The sequence below is a fragment of the Herpailurus yagouaroundi genome, unplaced genomic scaffold (genome assembly GCF_014898765.1).
Source record: "Herpailurus yagouaroundi ecotype Mexico unplaced genomic scaffold, PumYag 159, whole genome shotgun sequence".
In the NCBI taxonomy this organism is placed as follows: Eukaryota; Metazoa; Chordata; class Mammalia; order Carnivora; family Felidae; genus Herpailurus; species Herpailurus yagouaroundi.
Window position 1 is genome coordinate 48,998,644 of NW_024412400.1, and position 21,185 is coordinate 49,019,828.

General features: G+C 35.1%; 1 protein-coding gene across 1 annotated transcript in view; it reads right to left on the reverse strand.

The window, feature by feature from the left end:
* Positions 1-550: 550 nt before the first annotated feature.
* Positions 551-21,185, reverse strand: part of DHX36 (DEAH-box helicase 36) — a 49,134-nt gene continuing 28,499 nt past the window's right edge. The window contains exons 14-25 of the mRNA XM_040480539.1: positions 20,210-20,274; positions 19,141-19,284; positions 17,088-17,205; positions 16,364-16,462; positions 11,973-12,146; positions 11,716-11,802; positions 10,624-10,707; positions 8,032-8,131; positions 7,848-7,938; positions 2,912-3,032; positions 1,632-1,784; positions 551-1,227 (exon numbers count right to left, since the gene is read on the reverse strand). Coding sequence (XP_040336473.1) covers positions 1,042-1,227; positions 1,632-1,784; positions 2,912-3,032; positions 7,848-7,938; positions 8,032-8,131; positions 10,624-10,707; positions 11,716-11,802; positions 11,973-12,146; positions 16,364-16,462; positions 17,088-17,205; positions 19,141-19,284; positions 20,210-20,274 — 1,422 coding nt within the window. The 3' untranslated portion in view covers positions 551-1,041. The remainder of the gene's footprint in view (positions 1,228-1,631; positions 1,785-2,911; positions 3,033-7,847; positions 7,939-8,031; positions 8,132-10,623; positions 10,708-11,715; positions 11,803-11,972; positions 12,147-16,363; positions 16,463-17,087; positions 17,206-19,140; positions 19,285-20,209; positions 20,275-21,185) is intronic.

Here is a 21,185-nt window from a genome sequence, read left to right on the forward strand (position 1 = left end):
CAAGGCTATGTAGAGGAAGAACACTTGACCAGTCAAGCGAATGGGGAGGAAAAAATGGCTGTTGGATAGCAACCAACAGTATCTATCACAGTCTGATAAGGCTGAAAATATTAGCCTATCACTAGCCCTGTCACGCTAGCTTCCATTGGTTAAGAGGGTAAAGCAGAACTCAGAACACAAAAATGAATGTAAAATGGATTGCTATAAAAAGATAAAATCCAGGGACAAATAATAACTAAGATTTAGTGAATACATTCTATGTGCCAGACACTAGTCTAGGCACTTTACATTAACATATTTGATCCTCAACAATTGTTACCTTTATTTTACAGATAAAGAAAAGAGAAAAGCCAAGTAACTTGCCCAAGGGAGCTGGTAAGTCACAGCTGAAATTTGAACTTAGGTGGTCAAGTCTAGACTCATGTTCTCAATTGCTACATTATGCTGCACCGGGTAAAGTAAAAGGGGTACAAATATATTCTAAAAAGATTAAAAAAAATCAAATAAGCCAAAGGATAGATGGATGTAGAAACCAAGCCAAAAAGCTAGATGAGATTTATACACTGTACATTTTATTAAATACTGGGCTTTATAACAACAGATTAATTTACCTCTAATAGAAGTTTTACTTAAAAATGTGGTTGTGTTCAAATTTTTAACTTGATACTGCTTTTTGGCTAACCATTCTGTTTTTTACCGGTTTCTGTATTCAGTCACTATGGGCAGAAAGATTAACTTTTCTTAAAAGAACAAAGGCATTTCTCAAGTGGTACAACACTCAATATATATAAGAGCAGTCCTCCCAAAGTGTGGACATGACCACAACAGAATATATGATCAGAAAACATATTGCTTTTTATGATATATTTATAATAGCTACAGATAACATTGTTAAATCATGCACATTACATCTTTACTACCTACTGAAGATTTCTACCTTACATATGGAAATTATTCATGTCCCGTGGTTTGGCATCTAGCCAAAAATTAAACTATGATGGAAAATGGCTGTCAAAGTTTCAGACCACCACAGAAAAGTTGTCAGCTGTAATATCCATCCTGGAACCGTGGCGGAAAGTTCCTGGGACTTGCTTTTTCCTGTGTTTTAATCAAGTCTATAATAGCTGACAGTACTGCACAGTCTCTGGATTTAGTGTCCTTCCAATCTACCGGATGGGGACTTTCGATCTTCTCTTGCAGAAGGATATCTAGTTCTTTTCTTAATTCCTAAGGTTGGAAAAATCACATATGTTCAACAACGGCAAATACACTATTAAGCGGAGTAATAAATAAAAGTGACTTTAGCTGTTACAAGGAATTTCATAAGCTATTATACATAATACTGAAATATTTAGTGAGCAACTAACTAAAGTGTGGTTATGAGTAGCCAACTCAAGTATACTCCAGTTAAAAAATTCAAACTTCAATCACACCGAGCCATTTAGAACGGCTGGTCCATAAATACCTCAAAAAACAATTCTGAGAAACTGCATCAATTTCTCAACACCATTTGCTCTGTTCAAATAGAGCAAGAAATGTTTAATGCATCATATATAACACTTGGGACAAAACCGCAAGATCACATACTAACTTGCCTGCAGATTCAAAGACAATCATGTAAAGTCAGTCACCTTAACAAGATGGGCAATTCTTGCTGGAGACTGAAAGACAATCCATTCATCTACGGCAATAGTTTCCTGATCATTATCCTTCTGGATGGAAATATCACCTCCAAAGAACAAGAGACAGTATGGGGAAACCTCTGTGCAGTCATACAAGTATATCTGTAATGAGAATTAAAGCAAACTAAAATGCTCAGGAGTCTGAAAGATTATTGCCACATTAATTCACTGCCACCAGTACTAATGATATTAGTGCTTTCCTTCTAAATCAGGTGTTATCCTGCTAGTGTGATTACTGAAACTAATTTTGAGAATGTATCATTTTAAACTAGCCAGTCTTCATTAATCCAGAGAACACAGTTTTATATTTGTTTCAATTCAAATAGCACTGTTCTTTAAAAAAAATATTTCCTGAGTGACACAATGAAAACACTAATGTATCTGAAATTATTTTTATCTATATATAAACAGAATCTCACTCAATGTTCTGACCAATACTTGATACATTGAAATATCAGCAAAATTCTTTGTATGGTGTAAACCCCTATACCCGAGAATGTCAGTATTTATTCAAAACAGGCTCTGAAGGAAAACTATGCAAAGCAAGTAACTGTCCCAATTAAATAAAATACAAAGATCCATCGTGATAGACCTGCTGCACATTAAAAATATAGATTCTTTTCTTTTTTTTTTTTTAAATTCTTTTTTTTTTCAACGTTTTTTATTTATTTTTGGGACAGAGAGAGACAGAGCATGAACGGGGGAGGGGCAGAGAGAGAGGGAGACACAGAGTCGGAAACAGGCTCCAGGCTCTGAGCCATCAGCCCAGAGCCTGACGCGGGGCTCGAACTCACGGACCGTGAGATCGTGACCTGGCTGAAGTCGGACGCTTAACCGACTGCGCCACTCAGGCGCCCCTAGATTATTTTCTTCAAAGAGTTATAATTCGGGGCGCCTGGGTGGCTCAGTCACTTAAATGTCCAACTCAGGTCATGATCTCAACAGTTCATGGGATTGAGTCCTTCCACACCCCACAGCCACCACGTCCTGGCAGGCTCACAATGACAGGGCTGAGCACACTTGGGATTCTCTCTCTCTCTGCCCCTCCCCCACGCATGCATTTTCTCTCTCTCAAAATATATAAATAAACATTAAAAAGGAAAAGCCTTAATTCATGTCAGAAGAAAAATTTTCAGAAGAGAACAAATTTTGTTCATAATTGTGAGAAATACGCAACTGTAAAAAAGATCGATGTTCGAGGTGCATGATTATGTTAAATATTCACTTACACTACTTGTTCTCATCTTCAGGTGATAGATAAGCCAGTTGTAGTGAAATTCTGTTTGCTCCACATTAACAGATTTAGGATGAATAGCAACTAGTCCATCAGTTTTTGTGTAAACTTTGACCCTTTAAAAAAAGTTAAAATGCAATTTGTTAGACAAATTCTAGGAGATCCAAACCAATCCCAGAATCTAAAAAAAAATTCCACAGGTGAGTTAACTTTTTGTTACATAAATTTACAAATTTGTATTTGTGAACACAATTTTAACAAACATGGAAAAATATCAGTTAAATATGAATAACCAACCACATGACAAACTCTTTTCTCGCAGGTGTAATTACTGAACATCTTAGGTGAGGAAATATCCCTTAATTCTGTTATTCACACTATACTACTAAAAAACTAAGAATAAAATAAATATCTGAAATAATTCTAAGGTATTCAGACCAAGAGAATAGTGTATACATTTTACCATCAATCACAATACTGACAATACCCTTAATTTCCAAAATAACTTTGTAAAATGAACAATTATGGGGACCCTGGGTGGCTCAGTCGGTTAAGCATCTAACTTTTAATAAGGATCTCAGCTCAGGTCATGACCTCATGTTTATGGGATTGAGTGCTGAGTTGGGCTCTATGCTGACACTATGGAGCCTGTGTGGGATTCTCTCTTTGCCTTTCCCTCTACTTGTGTGCGAGCGTGCATCCTCTCTCACTCTCTCAAAATAAACATTTTTAAAAAATAAAGAATTTCTGGGGAGCCTGGGTGGCGCAGTCGGTTAAGCGTCCGACTTCAGCCAGGTCACGATCTCGCGGTCCGTGAGTTCGAGCCCCGCGTCGGGCTCTGGGCTGATGGCTCGGAGCCTGGAGCCTGTTTCCGATTCTGTGTCTCCCTCTCTCTCTGCCCCTCCCCCGTTCATGCTCTCTCTCTGTCCCAAAAATAAATAAACGTTGAAAAAAAAAATTAAAAAAAAATAAAGAATTTCATAGGTTACACACCCAGACGAATATAAAATAAAAAATTAAGAATTTTCTTTAAAAGGGATTTTAGCTACAACTTATTTTTAAAAACCTATCCTAAAATGTTATCAATGGTTTCTTATTCATTCAAATCCCCCAATTTCAGAATGGGAATACTTGGAATAAATGTATTTTTTTTAAATATGAAATTTATTGTCAAATTGGTTTCCATACAACACTCAGTGCTCATCCCACAGGTGCCCTCGTCAATGCCCATCACCCACTTTCCCCTCCCTCCCCACCCCCATCACCCCTCATTTATTCTCAGTTTTTTAAATTTTTTTTTCATGTTTTTATTTATTTTTGAGGCAGAGAGACAGAGCATGAGCAGGGGAGAAGCAGAGAGAGAGGGAGACACAGAATCCGAAACAGGCTCCTGCCTCTGAGCTGTCAGCACAGAGCCCGACGCGGGGCTTGAACTCACAGACTGTGAGATCATGACCCGAGCCGAAGTCGGACGCTTAACCAACTGAGCCACCCAGGCGCCCCTTATTCTCATTTTTTTTTCCCCAATATATGAAGTTTATTGTCAAATTGGTTTCCATACAACACCCAATGCTCATCCCCAAAGCTGCCATTCTCAATACCCATCACCCAACCTCCCCTCCCCCCCCCCCCCCATCAACCCTCAGTTTGTTGTCTCTTATGCTTTGGCTCTCTTCCACTCTAACCTCTTTTTTTTTTTTTTCCTTCCCCTCCCCCATGGGTTTCTGTTAAGTTTCTCAGGATCCACATAAGAGTGAAAACATATGGTATCTGTCTTTCTCTGTATGACTTATTTCACTTAGCATCACACTCTCCAGTTCCATCCACGTTGCTACAAAAGGCCGTATTTCATTCTTTCTCACTGCCAAGCAGTATTCCATTGTGTATATAAACCACAATTTCTTTATCCATTCATCAGTTGATGGACGTTTAGGCTCTTTCCATAATTTGGCTATTGTTTAAAGTGCTGCTATAAACATCGGGGTACAAGTGCCCCTATGCATCAGCACTCCTGTATCCCTTGGGTAAATTCTTAGCAGTGCTATTGCTGGGTCATAGGGTAGATCTATTTTTAATTTTCTGAGGAAACTCCACACTGTTTTCCAGAGTGGCTGCATCACTCTGCATTCCCACCAACAGCGCAAAAGGGTTCCCATCTCTCCACATCCTCTCCAGCCATCTATAGTCTCCTGATTTGTTCATTTTAGCCACTCTGACTGGCATGAGGTGGTATCTCAGTGTGGTTTTGATTTGGATTTCCCTGATGAGGAGGGACGTTGAGCATCTTTTCATGTGCCTGTTGGCCATCTGGATGTCTTCTTTAGAGAAGTGTCTAATTCATGTTTTCTGCCCATTTCTTCACTGGATTGTTTTTTGCGTGTGGAGTTTGGTAAGTTCTTTATAGATTTTGGATACTAGCCCTCTGTCTGATATGTCATTTGCAAGTATCTTTTCCCATTCTGTCGGTTGCCTTTTAGTTTTGTTGACTGTTTCCTTTGCAATGCAGAAGCTTTTTATCTTCATGCTTCTGCACTGCAAAGGAATAAAGGTATTCTGACATAGCTCTAGTCAGTCTTTCAATTTCCAGGGTCTTTTCTTTGATAGTCATAAAAGTTTTACCTCAAAATACACGAGTCTTTAATCAATATTATTCAACATGGAGATGTCTGACAGTTTCTTTTGAAACAATCAATGGTAATTGCCTGTATTAAATGACAACATAAAAGCTCTTAATCCATTAATCCTTCCTATTTGTTTTTAAGAGTATCTTTCCATGGTTCTAGGAACTCATAATACTTCTAACCAAATTCATGAATCACAGTCATGAGTCCTTAGAATAAAATCAGAAATTATTCTTCCTCACCACAGCCTATTTAACCAATGCCACCCTATAACCTTACATCACGAAAGCAGCAGGGGTTGGCAAACTTTTTCTGTACAGGACCACACACAAAATATTTTAGGCTTTGTAAGCCAGATGAGCTCCATCACAGCTACTCAAGTCTGCTGACAAAGCAGGAAAGCAGACACAGACAACATGTAAACGAAGAGGTGTGGCTGTTCCAATAAAAATTTATACCAACAAGATCTTGGCCAAGCATGCTAAAATTGGCTGATACCTGGTCTAGACCAAAATAAAGCACCGATACAAACAGAACTACATTTTTTCCCCTAAATCCTTCATAGGATGGCAGAGAAATTTATAAAATGTATTTCAGAGTCTCTCTGTTAAGCTATCTGTAAAGACAAGAATGGATATTTTAAAAAACTGACAAAGTAATGATATCAAAAAAGTACCTGGTTCACTTAAAGTGTAGATAATCCAGTTACAATGATTAAAATTCATGTTATCCATAGCTTCCTATGTGACAATAAGGTTTTTCAAACTCTGCATATTTGACATATTAAACTGAGTAATCCTTGTCGTGGAGGCTGTCCTGGATATTAAAGGTTTAATAGCATCTCTGGCCTCTATCTACTAGATGCTAGTAGTACTGCCCCAGATGGAACTACCTCAAATGTCACAGTCAAATAAAATGTCCCTTGGCAGGTAAAGTCACCCCAGTTGAGAAACACTGCCCTAAAACAATATCTGCACTTTAATCTGTCTTTGAGATCTTGTATTTTTTCATGTTTATCATCATAGGATATCCAAACTTTTTCATTTAATGTCAGTGTATTTTGTTATTGTACAGTAACTGTTTTATATGCCTTATTTATATGAGCTTAAATGCCATTATAATATGATAATATCAAATAATTTCCCCACTTTTTTTTTTGGACACCTATGTTCTTTACAATACACCTTTTAAAAAAAACATTTGGAATTACTTCCTTAGGACACAATGCTCAAATTAACATATTCACTTATGAATCCACTGGCTAGGGACTCTTTTAATGACATGACACAAGAGTCTAATGTGTCTTCATTCACACACTACTACACATCTGTGACTTAGAGTTGCTGTTTCCTCACTAGAATGAACTTATTTGCTAGGCAAAAAATATGCCTTGCAGTCTCCAATTATTCCTGAGGCTAATTATGTGTACATGTATTTAAAAGTTATACCTTATTACCTAAAACAGTGAAATCACAATTTTCATCAAAGAGGTAAATTAGAAAATTATGTGTCTTAGAAGAGAAGAAATCCTAAAAAAGTCTTCTCTAGGTAATATCCATCCATGCACTGTTTTTAAATGTTTATTTTTGAGAGAAACAGAGAGAGAGAGACACAATCGGGGAGGGGAAGAGAGAGGGAGACACAGAATCCAAAGCAAGCTCCAGGCTCTGAGCTGTCAGCAGAGAACCTGACGTGGGGTTTGAACTCACCAACTATGACATCATGACCTGAGCAGAAGTTGGACACTTAGCCGACCGAGCCACCCAGATGCCTCTGCACTGACTTTTTTTTTTTTAATAGCTGGCTTACTTTCCTAATATTTACCCTAGTATTATATTTCATTAACGTTCTTTGTGAATAATGGGTGATGGGAGAGCTGACTCCAGGTAAGTGCTATGAGGGAAAGTGATGCCTGTGTTAAATAGTTTGCATTCTCTTAAATTTATTATTTTTTTAAATCTTTATTTTTTATTTTTGAGAGAGAGAGAGAGTGCAAGCAGGGTAGGAACAGAGAAGGAGACACAGAATCCCAAGGAGGCTCCAGCCTCTGAGCTGTCAGCACAGAGCCCGACATGGGGCTTGAACTGACAAACTGTGAGATAATGACCTGAGCCAAAGTCAGATGTTTAACTGACTGAGCCACCCAGGTGCCCCTGCATTCTCTTCAATTTAGATCAAAAGTAAAGAACAAGAACATGGCCCAAATATAAAGAAGAACAAGTTTAAAATATTAGCTCTGCTGCCATAAAGAGGATTTCAAAAGCTGAAGGAGACAATTAGAAATAATTCATAATAATCTTCAATGCTTACATTTTTCTTTTTTTACCCAAATTTAGTCGGATTTTAGCAACTTTAGGATATAAACCAGCACAGATGACAGCTTTAATTATCTTCTCATTATCTATTGGGAGTAGGTAGAGGGGAAAAAAATTAAAATACAGATACAACAAAAAATGCAAAAAGCAAGCTATTTACACTGCATTTTCTTCTTTACCTGAATTTATATTAGATTTTGGATCCTTAGGATTTCTACTGCTTACAAATCCAGCTCCAAGAAGATGCTCAGCAAACTGTCCTTTCATGTTATGCAGCATCTAGGGAGCAATGGTAACAAACAGAACTAGAATACCTTTCATACAGATTTTTATAGGGGCCATACAACGTATACTCATATAAATAGCTGTTAAGTTTTCCTTGCTTTATAAGACACTTGCAAAAATGTGATGTTTTAGAGCAGAGGTTGGCAAACTACAAAATTTACAAACACCTGTTTTTGTCAGTAAAGTTTTACTGAAACAAAGTCACACTCGCTCAGCTATTATTTATGGTTACTTTACACTATAATAACAGAAGTGAGTGGCTCTAACAGAGACCATATGGCTTATAAGCCTAAAATATCATCTGATTTTTTAACAGAAAAGTTTTGCCTGCTATTAAGCAATAACCACTGATGTTTTAAGTATTGCTCCATTCTGCAGAAGATTCATTAACATAATTTAAAAAATGGTTCTCCACCCCATATTCTGAAAACAAACAAAACCCCCCAAAAACAGAAAAGCATAAATAAAATAATCAACATCCATATATTTCCACCACATCCATAGTTCTACTACTGAGAATTAACTGCTGTTACATACTGGCACAAAGGCTTAATGTCTGTTTTTTTGTTTTGTTTTGAAGAAGAATCCTAATTTGAATAAAAATGATGCATGGCTCATTATAAAGCACACAAGTAATACAGGAAGGACAAATGAAATTTCCCTAACTCAGTTTAGTCAGAAGTAACCATTAACTAACTAAATAATACTGCAGACATTTACACATATATACTGACAGAAGAGTTAGATAGAAATGCTATCCTAACAATGGGATAATGTATAAAAGCTATTTTAATACAAGTATTAAAATTAATTTGAGTTCAATTTTTGGGGGGTGCTGGATAATTTGAGTTCAATTTTAAAAAGTTAAATAGAAATAAAAATTAAACTGATGAATCTTAAATTTTCACAATCACAAAAGATAATAAAGGATCCTTTAAGCTTAAAATAAGAGACTATGAAACGTAAAGTTGGTCTTAAGTCTACATCCCTTTTGTGAACTATGTGACTCTGACACTCTAGACCATGTCCTGGTTTTTTATTACCATTATTTTATACTGTTCAGAATAATAACTATTCTACTCTATTCTATTCTGTATCTTTAATTCCCAATACTGTTTTGTATTTGTTCTATATTTAAATAATATCCACACACAACACTCATTGATTTAATAGGTACTCTCCATTTCTGAAATTCTTTTTATCTCTTAGTAGACAGCAATTCAATGTCTCTTTTTCAAGAACAGCTCATGGGTGTAGTATTTCAAATGCATTCTTGAATGCCTGTCCTCTGTCTTTATAGGTGAATTAATATCTTGACTGGATAGAATATTCTCAACCCTTGGATTCAGTCATCTTTTCATACATGTAGTTCATTTTATTTTCTTTATTGAAGGAAATGTTCCTGCACATATCTCTGAATACATAGTCATAATTACACCTGAATTTTCTATGGAGAGACACCTATTATCTTTATGATGGATCAGTCCTGTCTTCCTGTCTAGAAGCTTTTTACTTATTGTTTTCAATTTTTTCTTTTGTGGCTGCATCTACAAACTGTGATTACCTAGACTCTTTCTTCTATATCAATCCTTTACAGGGATATCCATTTTGTTCCCTGTAATTCTTTTGGTCATCAATGTGTCTTCTTAGGTCAGCAGTCTTTTCATCCACTCTATTATTGGTTTATTTTCTTATCTTTGTTTTATTGAATTCATATTCTTCCTAAACTGTTATTTACTATGAAGCAGTTGTACAGTATTTTCTGTTGAGATATTTTGTAATCTATTCTTTTTTGACATTGATTGTTGTAACTTTGAGAACTGTCATATTTCATTTTGTTAATGTTTGCACAGCTTTTATTAGATTTGCTAGACACGCTAGATTCTTGATTCTTTTACCCCCTTGTACATTTGTTAAATGTCCAGTACCAAGCTTCCTGCCATATCACTGGAATGTACATGTAACAGGGGAACATGAGGAATTCCTAATCTTACACTTCTCCAATTCAGTCTAGAGTCGTCATGTCTGATGTCTATCTGTCCTGTTTATTTACGATCTGTGGTTCACAAAGGCCTCCTTTCCAGTGTTTTCTTATTAAAGATAAACTACCCAAAAGTTAAGGTAAAGATACTGTTTATTATTTTAAAATAGATTTTAGGAGTATCAGTGAGCATTTTCAGGCTGAATCATCAAAACAGCAATTAGAAGGTGGGGGCAAAGAGTACCCAAGCTTTACTACATTTTCCTGCTGTACTCTGGAATTTTGTTTCTTTTCTTAGCCATTAGCCACCTTTATGTTTATTATATCATATACCTTTGTTTTGTTGCAGTTGATTTATTTAATAAAGATTCCTTCTATTATTTTGTATAATCATTTAACTTCATATAACAAACTCACACCATTAACTTTTTTGCTGAAGATCTAACTATACAAAATGGATACATATAAACATATCTGGGAATCATTTCAAAACATTCACCATTACCTGCAATGTGTTTGAAGACAAAAAATATTCCCAGCAATAGTCTTTTTCATATCTGAAACCACGTCGTCTAGCATCTTCCCAGCCCTATGGAGCAAAGAAATTAAAGAAAACTATTAATATTGTTCATCAAAGCAAAGATTCTTACTACTTTAACCAATACTTCATCTTCTTTATAAACTACTCAAAGAATTTTGAAATTCACATACTATTAAAAAAAAGCACTCCCCGTGATTCTAGTTAAGATATACCCACTAATGAATTTCCAGACCTTTCTTCATACAAACAAGTACAAGTTATATAACAATATACTGTGTATTTTATACAAAATGCCATCATATATATTAGGTATTAATAAAAAAGAACACTCTGCTGAACAAATTCTAATGCTACTGTATTGGAATATACACAAACATATATATATATATGTGTGTGTGTGTATATATATATATATATATATATATATATATATATATATATGAAGTTATATACACAGACAAGGGAAGATGGGGAAAAAGAAAAGTTAATACTGGATGAGCTCAAAGAAAAAAAATACATAAACTTTCCCATAATATGTGGTATAAAAATGAATCTAGAGCTACAGTAAAAAGATACTATCTCTGAAAACCTAATTACATTTAAATTTTGCAAATATGGGTGATAAATGTATTCCTCACATAAGCTTGACTTTTGGGAGGAGAAACGGTCTCTCTAAATAATGTGCATGATTAGCATACTCATCAAAATGTTAAATCTGAATAAGTTATAGTTTATTAATAAACAGACTAAGACCATCTTTTACGAATGTCAACACAAAGATATAAATGAATATAAAATAGATTTTTAAGATAAACTGTTAATTTGTTCTACTGTTATCAAAACACAAATACAGATTTTTTTCCCTAAAAGGGTAAATGTAATGAACTATCAAAAAATATATCATGTGCAATGTTTTTTAAATGTTCACCTAATTTTAAACACTCAGCAATTTATTCCTGATACCTATTAAATATACGCATTTTAAAAAGTGAGTACGTCTATTATCAGCTTTTCACTTGAATGAACTGTCACAATCTAGAACAAGTCATTTTTTACCTCAAATGCATTCACAACTGTCAGATGGTCACTTTTGGTATCTTTTGCCAATTCTTTTCTTCTTGCATCTGCAATCTTTTCTTTGCCCTTAAGAAAGAAGAAGAAAAAAAAAAAAAGAAAAAATAGATGAAGGCCACTTAAATTGCCCTGATGGTCAAGTGAGAAAGGCATTCAAATAAAATGTTGAAAAATGGATCTCAACAAAAACTATTCTGTGAATATAAAAACGCTTAGCCTTTAATCTGTATCTTTCTTACCAATGGAATGACAAAGGGATCTTTGAAGCTGAGACTAGCAGCAATGGTGAGTACTGGGTCTAAACAACAGAAAAGAGCTCCAAAAAGAATCATTTTTCCAATGTGTGGCTCAACTGGTAATCGTGCTAAGTGGACTCCAAGGGGTGTCAATTCTTCTTGTTTATCCAAAGCATTCTGTAAAGCACAGATTTATGTTTAAAATCAACACTGTAAAGCATCCTATTCAAAGCTATTTTAGTTTGCTTTAAAATAAACAACAGGAGAGTTCTCACTCTTAGACCCAAATGCTTTAATATTGTTCGATGCTGTTTTCTTCACCAAAACAGAATTTCTGAAGTCAGCAAAGGTTAGAAACTTACATTAAAATAGACAAATAAAATATCCACAACCTGGCCCTACTCTAAATGTTAGGAGAGAAATAAGAGAAATACCACATTAGCAAACTTTCAATCAAATAAAACCACCCCCTGGTGTTGTGGGACAAAATAAAACAAAGAAAGAAACAACTATTATATATTCGAAATACATAATGCAAAGCTTTGATTCTGGTAGTTTAAGAGACATCAGACAGGAAGGCAAGAAATAATGGGCATATCCAGAACACTGAAAACGGGGGGGTGGGCTACTGCTCTGATTACCTAGGTAATTTGGTTCAATTGTCCCACTGAATATAGTTAGGAAAGCTACTTGAAGACACTGAGGAGTTAAAAAAGAAGTATAAAAATTGTAAGTATAGAATTTGGAGAATAACAGAAGTCCAGGGAGGTGAGCCCAGAACTGGTGCTTCTTTTCCTGGCAGAAGCAACATAAATCTTCGCTGGAGAAAGTTATCATCATCTTAGGTTTCAAATTTTTATCTACAAAGAGCACTATAAATGCAATGTCCAGTACACAAATAAAATAACTAGGTACACAAAAAGATATCAACAAAAAATAAAAACCATAACCCGTATGTATCCCATCAGAAAAGACTTCTACTAAACATTTATGGTGGAAATAACCTTAATCTTACAAAAAATTCTTTCAGAGAACAGAAAAACAAAAAAAAAAATATATAATGTTCCCTACTTGTTTTTTTGTACCTGGCATAATCTTGGTAACAAACTGGACAGGGACATTTGGAGAAAGGAAAACTACTAAATAAACTTATGCATGAGAAACCACAGGGAGGAAAAAAAAAAAAAGGCAAATTGAATCCCAGCAAGATAGATTTGTTTCAGGAATGAAAGTTGGTTTAACATTTGAAAAAAAAAATCAATGTAATCCAATACACAGCAAATTAAACAAGAAAAAACCCACATCATAATCTCATGAGAGGCAGAAAAGGGATTTGACGAAATCAATTATCCATGCACAATAAAAATCTTTTAGCAAATCAGAAACTTCCTTAATTTGACAGTTTCCATGAAAAAAATCTTCAACAAATACACTCAACAAATTGTTGACAGCTTTCCCTCTGAGAAAAAGAACACAAGAATGTACACTATCATAACACTTCTGCTCAAGATTGTACTATGGGTCCTAGATGATTGGAAAGGGATAAACAGAACTATTTACAGGGCCCCTAGGTGGCTTAATGGGTTAAGTGTCTGACTCCTGATTTCAATTCAAGTCATGATCTCATGATTTCGGTTTGCAAAATGGGAGCCCTGTGCTTGGGTCCGCACTGACAGCAAGGAGTCTGCTTGGGATTCTCTGCCCCTTCCCCAACCAACCATCAACAAAACTAAAAAGCAACCTACAGAATGGGAGAAAATAACTGGAAATGACATATCTGATAGAGGGTTAGTATTCAAAATATATAAAGAACTTATAAAACTCAACACCCTAAAAATGAATAATCTGATTAAAAATGGGCAGAAGACATGAACAGACATTTTTCCAAAAAATATAGATGGCTAACAGACACATGAAAAGATGCTCATCACTTGTCATTAAGGAAATACAAATAGAAACCACAATGAGATATCACCTCATGCCTATCAGAATGGCTAAAATCAACACAAGAAACAAAAGGTGTTGGCGAAGATGTGGAGAAAGGGGAACCCTAATGATGCACTGTTGGTGGGAACCCAAACTGGTGTATCCACTGTGAAAAACAGCATGGCCATTCTTCAAAAAGTTAGAAATAGAATTACCTTACAATCCAGCAACTGCACTACCAGGTATTCGCTCCAAGAATACAAAAATACCAATTCAAAGGGATACATGCACCCCAAATGTTTACAGCAGCACTGTCTACAATAGTTAAACTATAAAAGCAGCCCAAGTGTCCACCAACTGATGAATGGATAAAGAAGATGTGGCATGTGGCATGCGTATATATATACATATATATATACATATATATATACATATATATATACATATATATATACATATATATATACATATATATATATATATATATATACACATATAGGAATATTACTCAACTATAAAAAAGAATGAAATCTTGACATTTCCAAAGATGTGGATGGAGTATCATGCTAAGTGAAATAAGTCATTCAGAGAAAGACAAACACCTAATAATTTAACTCATACATAAAATTTAAGAAACCAAAGAGCATACAGAAAAACAAAAACAAAAACAAAAAATCCCAGAGAGGCAAACCAAGAAACAGACTCTTAATTACAGAGAACAGATGGTTACCAGAGGGGAGATGGGTGGGGAGATGGGTTAAACAGGTGATGGCGATAAGGAATGCACTTGTGATGAGCACTGGGTGTCTTAAGGAAGCATCAAATCACTATATGGTACACCTGAAACTAATACTACACTGTATTTTAACTGGAATTTAAATACAAACTTTAAAAAAGCTTTGGAATCTACGGTTGGGAGAAGGATTTGCTGGCCTTTTCATGATGGAGAAGGATTTGCATGGCCGTTTCAAGCAAACGGCTAAGTAAAGACTGGCTCTTAAATTCAGTTGGGAGAGAAGGAGCCACCCACTTGGGCTTCAGAGTCCAACTGTTCTCTGGTCATCCATCTCTACAATCAACAGTAAGTTGATTCTCTGATTGCCACCTAGCTCTATTCTATTAGACGAAATAGCAGCAAAGCTCTATTCTACTAAATAAAAGCCTAGGTGGGAAGACAGGTCAGCAGTAAAACTGTACTACTTCCTAAAGTACCAGGAACCTCACTAAACCTAATACAAATTCCAACAAAGACAGATAATTAACAATGCTTTTTCATTTAAATAACTCACATTAAAAGCTACTACAGTGTTCTGATGTAGGTCAAATTCTCAAAATTACCTGTATAAATGGCTTAAATAAAAATGAAATATATAAAGTACATCTTCAGAAACCTCTAACCAACCCCACACGAATCAACAGAATTTTAGCAATGACAAAAATGTTCTATGTGCAATGTGACTAGAGATGCTGAATTTGTAATTTACTTCAAAATTCAAATTTAAATAGTCACATGTGACCAGTGGCTGCCTTATTGGAGAGGACAGCTTGAACCACTTTTTCTCTTCTCTGAGCATTACCTCACAGCGCCCTTCTCCTCACTCTGGGTACAAATTCATAGCCAGTCCTGTGATTCTTCTCAATATGGTCTTGTGCAGGGATGGCTACCAACTAAGTAGTCACTTGTTAAGTCACTGAAACTAGTTTCTCAAAACAATGATGTCACAGAAAGAAACTAAAGCAGAACAAAACAAACAAAAAAATTAAGACCAAATGTCAGACAGGGGGATATAAAGCTCATTAGTATTCTTTCAAAAATACAAGAACTGCCTTCATAAGATGTCCACAGTCATTAAATTATTTGGATTTGAGAAAAGCTCTGAAACATTATGGTAATCAGAAGAATCTAAGAAACCAACCAAATTCACCTGAAGAATGCAAATGAAGACAAAGACCAGTAAACTGAAAGATATAAAATTTTATCTAGTTTTTTTTTTTTTATGTTTATTTTTGAGAGAGACAGATAAAGTATGAGTGGGGAAGGGGCAAAGACAGAGAGAGGGAGGGAGACACAAAATCTGAAACAGGCTCCAGGCTCCGAGCTGTCAGCACAGAGAACAATGCGGGGCTTGAAATCCAGAACAGCGAGATCATGACCTAGGCTGAAGTTGGACGCTTAACCGAATGAGCCACCCAGGCGCCCCCAAAATTTTATCTAGTTTTAAAACAAGCCTACAATGAAAAAAACTGTGTGGAAAGGACCCAGAATAATAAGACCATCACAAAGGTATCATTTTATAACTTTCTAATTCACGTTTCATATACCAAGCCAAAGAGTAAATCAAATTTGGCACTGTGTGTATTCACTGATCTACTTCATAGTAATGAGAGTAAATTTTTTAATCAGGTGGCTTACGTGCTCTAACATTATAAATCTAACTTAACATTTTGAAAAATAAAATAAAATTTACCAGTTCCATCAGGTGTTTTATGGAGAGTGACACCGCTTCATCTGATGGTGGATCCATTAACCTACTCAGAAAATAAGCAATTCCACCTAGCCTTAAAATCTGGGGAAAGACAAATATAATTAAACATATATCATATACTGACATTAACAGTTTAGTCATGCCTGTGTCAGTCAATTAATAAAGCATCAAACTTATACATGATTTTCACATTACTACTTTCTATCACCCACCAGCTTTATATTAATGAGAAAAGTAGCTGGTTAAAATCTCAACAAATAGGTTAATTTACCGATCATTTTCAAAATAAAAAGGTTGTTTCTATCAAAATACATATAAAATGCCAAAAAATGGTGAGTGGTTTATCAGACGGACAGCACCTTAAGATGTAGTAACAGTACATGTAGCTAATATTTATTTACTGAACACTTACTCACTACATGCCAGGCAATGTTCTAAAGAATTCTATATAAGCTTTATTTAAATAACTTGCCACTAGCTTGTCAGGGGAGTTAGGATTCAAACACAGGCAGCATGATCCTAGAGCAGTACCTGATAAAATGTGTTTAATAAACATTTGAAGGAAGTTTAAAGACAGTTTACTAAAACACACACACACGCAAGATAACAATTCTTCACAGATTAATATACTACTTTCTTCTATACAAATGTTGAAAATTAGAACGCCACTCTCCATTTAGTTTCTTAACTCTCCCACCTAATTTACCTTTATTTGTAAACAAAGCTCTTCCAGAGGAGTTCTCAAAATTTCTGGCAGTTGATAGTCATCCAGAAGGCTTGCTCTAAGACCATTATATAGATGATAGCAATGACCAGGCTGCACTCTTAAAAAACAAATAAATAAAAGGAACATTACCAATGACTTTTTAGAACTCCAGAGAAAATAGCAGGCAGGGAAAATAGCCAATATCTGTATCATATGAACTACACCATAACTAACTTAATATTTCATTTTTATTAATCATACATTCCTTCTCCCCATGTATCTGAGTAACATTATCTAGATCCATTATCCCTATGTTCTAGTTTTAAGAAAGAGATGATTTCCTCCCCGCACCAATAATTTGGTTCCTTTTTACTAACTTACAGATTCCAGAATGCTGTGCTTAATAACTGTTTTTTTTTTTTTTAATAATAACTGTTTACTGAGGTCTACCCTCTATATGCCTTGTGAGCATTTTATGTAATAATCCTAGCATTATGTTAACCTGTCTATATTATTTAAAATCTTTTAAGTATGTGCTATTTAGTGAGCTCTCAGAGGGATTTTGGAAATGTTTTAGTTGCTGAATTTTTCTTTAGTGATATAAATGGACAGTGTTAAGGACAGACATGTAGAGGTGAGGGTATTCATATATTTTCAAACAGAATAAATATTCCTATGGGCTCTTGCTGCTAAAGGAGGGGGAGGCCCGTTTTCTATAGGAATAAAAATAAATTCTAAAATTCTTAGCTATTTCTGTCACAAGTATACAAAGACCCATCATCTATTAATATAACATGCCTGTAAAAACGAAGAATGCTTAAACTGAGGACCATATAATATAGTTTGATCTGGCCTTCAAAGTAATTATTAATCAAATCAGGCTTTGCTAAAGGAATTTATATCTGTGGACCCTACAAGGGGCTATTTTTCATTTGAATTAAACCACTGTAATTCCACAGTTAACTTCTATCAAGCTACTGCAAATGAAAATTTAGATGAAACATAATACTTCGTTTCCTTTATTTCTAGAACCGTTTTATGGATCAAACCTAAGGCTAGTATGTTTACTATTCATATAAAAAAGTGTACCACAATGGTGAATACTACTTGAATTAGTATCCAGTGGTATTAAGTCTTCATGAGAAAACCTCAGTCTTAGAGATTATTCTTAGAATAAGCTATCACTTCAGCTCAAGAGCAGCAACTGCATAATCTAATAAACGGCCTACAAATTGCAGTGGGAAAATCTGCAAAGATTATAGCAAGATACAGAGCTTTACTACCTACAAATGTACAACAAAGTATTGCTGAAATTATCTAACTCTCCTTTCCTTACTTACGCCAGTTATCTGAAGATTAATGGAAATTTTTTCGTACTACCTGTAGGAGGCAAAAGAAAAACTCTCTTCTACAACTTCAGACGTGATTCTACCACTCATATGAGTAAGGGTGTAAAACTTCTAGGAAGTATGTATTAAAATGAATAATAAATGCAATTACTTGTGTTAAAGGCAAATCACTCTTTCTACCATTAAGATAGAGGTATTATTTCTTATGCTACCCCCATATCAATGAGAAAACTTCCTTGTGTTTTCATTGGTAACTAATAGTGAAAAACCAGTATAGATGTAAAGTACAGGGTTAGGAGCCCAGACTGGAGCCAGACTGCCCGAGTTCAAGTCCTGACTCTGCCCGAGTTCAAGTCCTGACTCTGCTACTTACACAACTGTTTAACTTTTAAGTTCTTTATACCTTAATTTCCATACCCTTAAAATGGGGGCAATAACCTAGTTCCTAGCATTGTTGTGAAGATTAAGCAAGTTAATATATACAAAGTGTTTAGGAGAGAACATGACATTCAAATATTACTAGTTATGATTAGTAATTCATGCTTTTTAAAAAATGGAAACAAAATTAAATAGAACTAATAACAAATTAACAAAGAATATTAATTTTAATTAACTAGATTGAAAAATTAAAAATAGAAAACTTGGCAGATATTTTTCCAAAGAAACTATGATTAAACAACTTACAGACAAAGGTTCCATCTTACCTTCCAGCTCGACCTTTCCTTTGTTTGGCATTAGCTTTACTAACCCACTCAGCAGACATGGTACTGATGTTGTTTTGTGTGTCAAAGTGTGTCTCTTTTATTTTTCCTCCATCTATTACATAAACTACATCATCTATGGTAATGCTGTTTGGAAAACAGATGTATGAAATATTAAAAATACATTAAAAGCACATAACCTCTAACAGGACTACAAATAGGGACTTCAAAGCATTTTTAATTAGTCATATTGATTTTGCAGTTAGGGATTTTCACCACTGTTCCCACATTCACCAACATTACAGGGATCAAGCCCCTTGTTGGGCAGGCAGCATCAGGAGCTGTAGTGGCAGTCAATTCTGCAGATGACATGAGGAATTTTTATTTGCCCATAGTCAAACTTCATAGCTTGCTTGATGACTTTTGTACCTAGCTCTGTGGTCCCAAGTTCCCACATGGTTTAATATCAGCTTCCACAGAAAAATCTGTTTCAATGAGTATACAGACATATTAATGCTTCCAAAGGAATATAAGAAATTTTAAGGCTATTTATAACTAATTACCAAATAATACGACCCCCAACCAGAAAAAGGCAAAACCAAAATTGACCTCAACTCCCATGATTCCTTAAGTAAGATTCCTTAAGAAGTTTTTTTTTAATGTTTATTTTTGAGACAGAGTCACTGTGCAAGCAGGGGAGATGCAGAGAGAGAGAGAGAGAGAGAGAGAGGGAGACACAGAATTTGAGGTAGGTTCCAGGCTCTGAGCTGTCAGCACAGAGCCCATTGCAGGGCTCAAACTCACCAACTGTGAGATCATGACTTGGGCTGAAGTTGGACACTTAACCAACTGAGCCACCAGGCACCCTAAGAAGGCTTTTTAAAAAACACTTAGAAAGGCTAATCCATTATAGGATTAGAAAGCAAACAAAAGCCTCTGCCCAACACCATGACTAAATTAACTTTAAAGACATTATGAAGTATCTTTTAGAGAGAGAAGTGTATAAGGTATGCTAATTTATGGGGCTCAAAACTCATAATCGTCAGTAGTTGATATTTAAAACAATTTTTACCTAGTCTCTGCAATATTCGTAGCAATTACTATTTTCCGAACACCAGGAGGAGTTCTTTTAAATACCTGTAAGAATCAATACATCAAAACCTCAAAAGCACATTAATTTCTAAGACATCATTCTTCCAATCAGAATTACTTCAGATACTGTTCCTTTTCAACATTGCATTCATTCCTTCACATATGCATCTAACATTTGTACACATACTTATAGGTACACATCATTTTCAATTAAACTATCATTTTCGTTAAACCAAACAAAATCTCCCAGATTTTAGAATGAACCTTATCACAAACTAAATTTCAAATGAAATAGGATTACTTAAATTTACAGAATGTTTTTTAACAAGAACTGTAAAGCAAAATGTTTTTTTGTGTATCAAACTCTTGAGAGAGAGAGTTCAGTTTAACAATAAGAATTACGAATGATCCAAAACTCTATGGGTAAGGGACACCAACCACCCAGGCAGATGCCAAACTCAGAATGGATAGCAGTGGGCTGTACCACTACATACAAGTTTTTGAAGTCAAACTAAAAAAAAAAAAATCTTCAATGGTATCCTTCAGAAAGCCACCTGAGTAAAAGGAAAACTTGTGGTCAAGTACCACTTGGCTATAATGCAAAGAAATAAATACATTTATCTCTTCATTTACATCAAAGGTAATCAACAGAAAATATAATTTCTAATGTAGTCATATAATTTCTAGCAAAGGAATACACAGTTTACAATTAGAGTGTCAGAGTGGAAGTACTCTTCTGTCTGGTCTTTGGAACTAAGAGTCCTTCACCCCTTGTCTTCACTTAGGTATGCACTCTAATTGGGTTGGCTGAGGCTTACTGAGGATTAAAGAATCAGCAGAAAAGATATTAAAAGAGCCTCAATAAGAAATGTCTTGAGATTTTTCTCACAAAAGGAGGGGAAAAAGTACGAGAGAGAGAGAGAGAGAGAGAGAGAGAGAGAGAGAGAGAGAGAGAG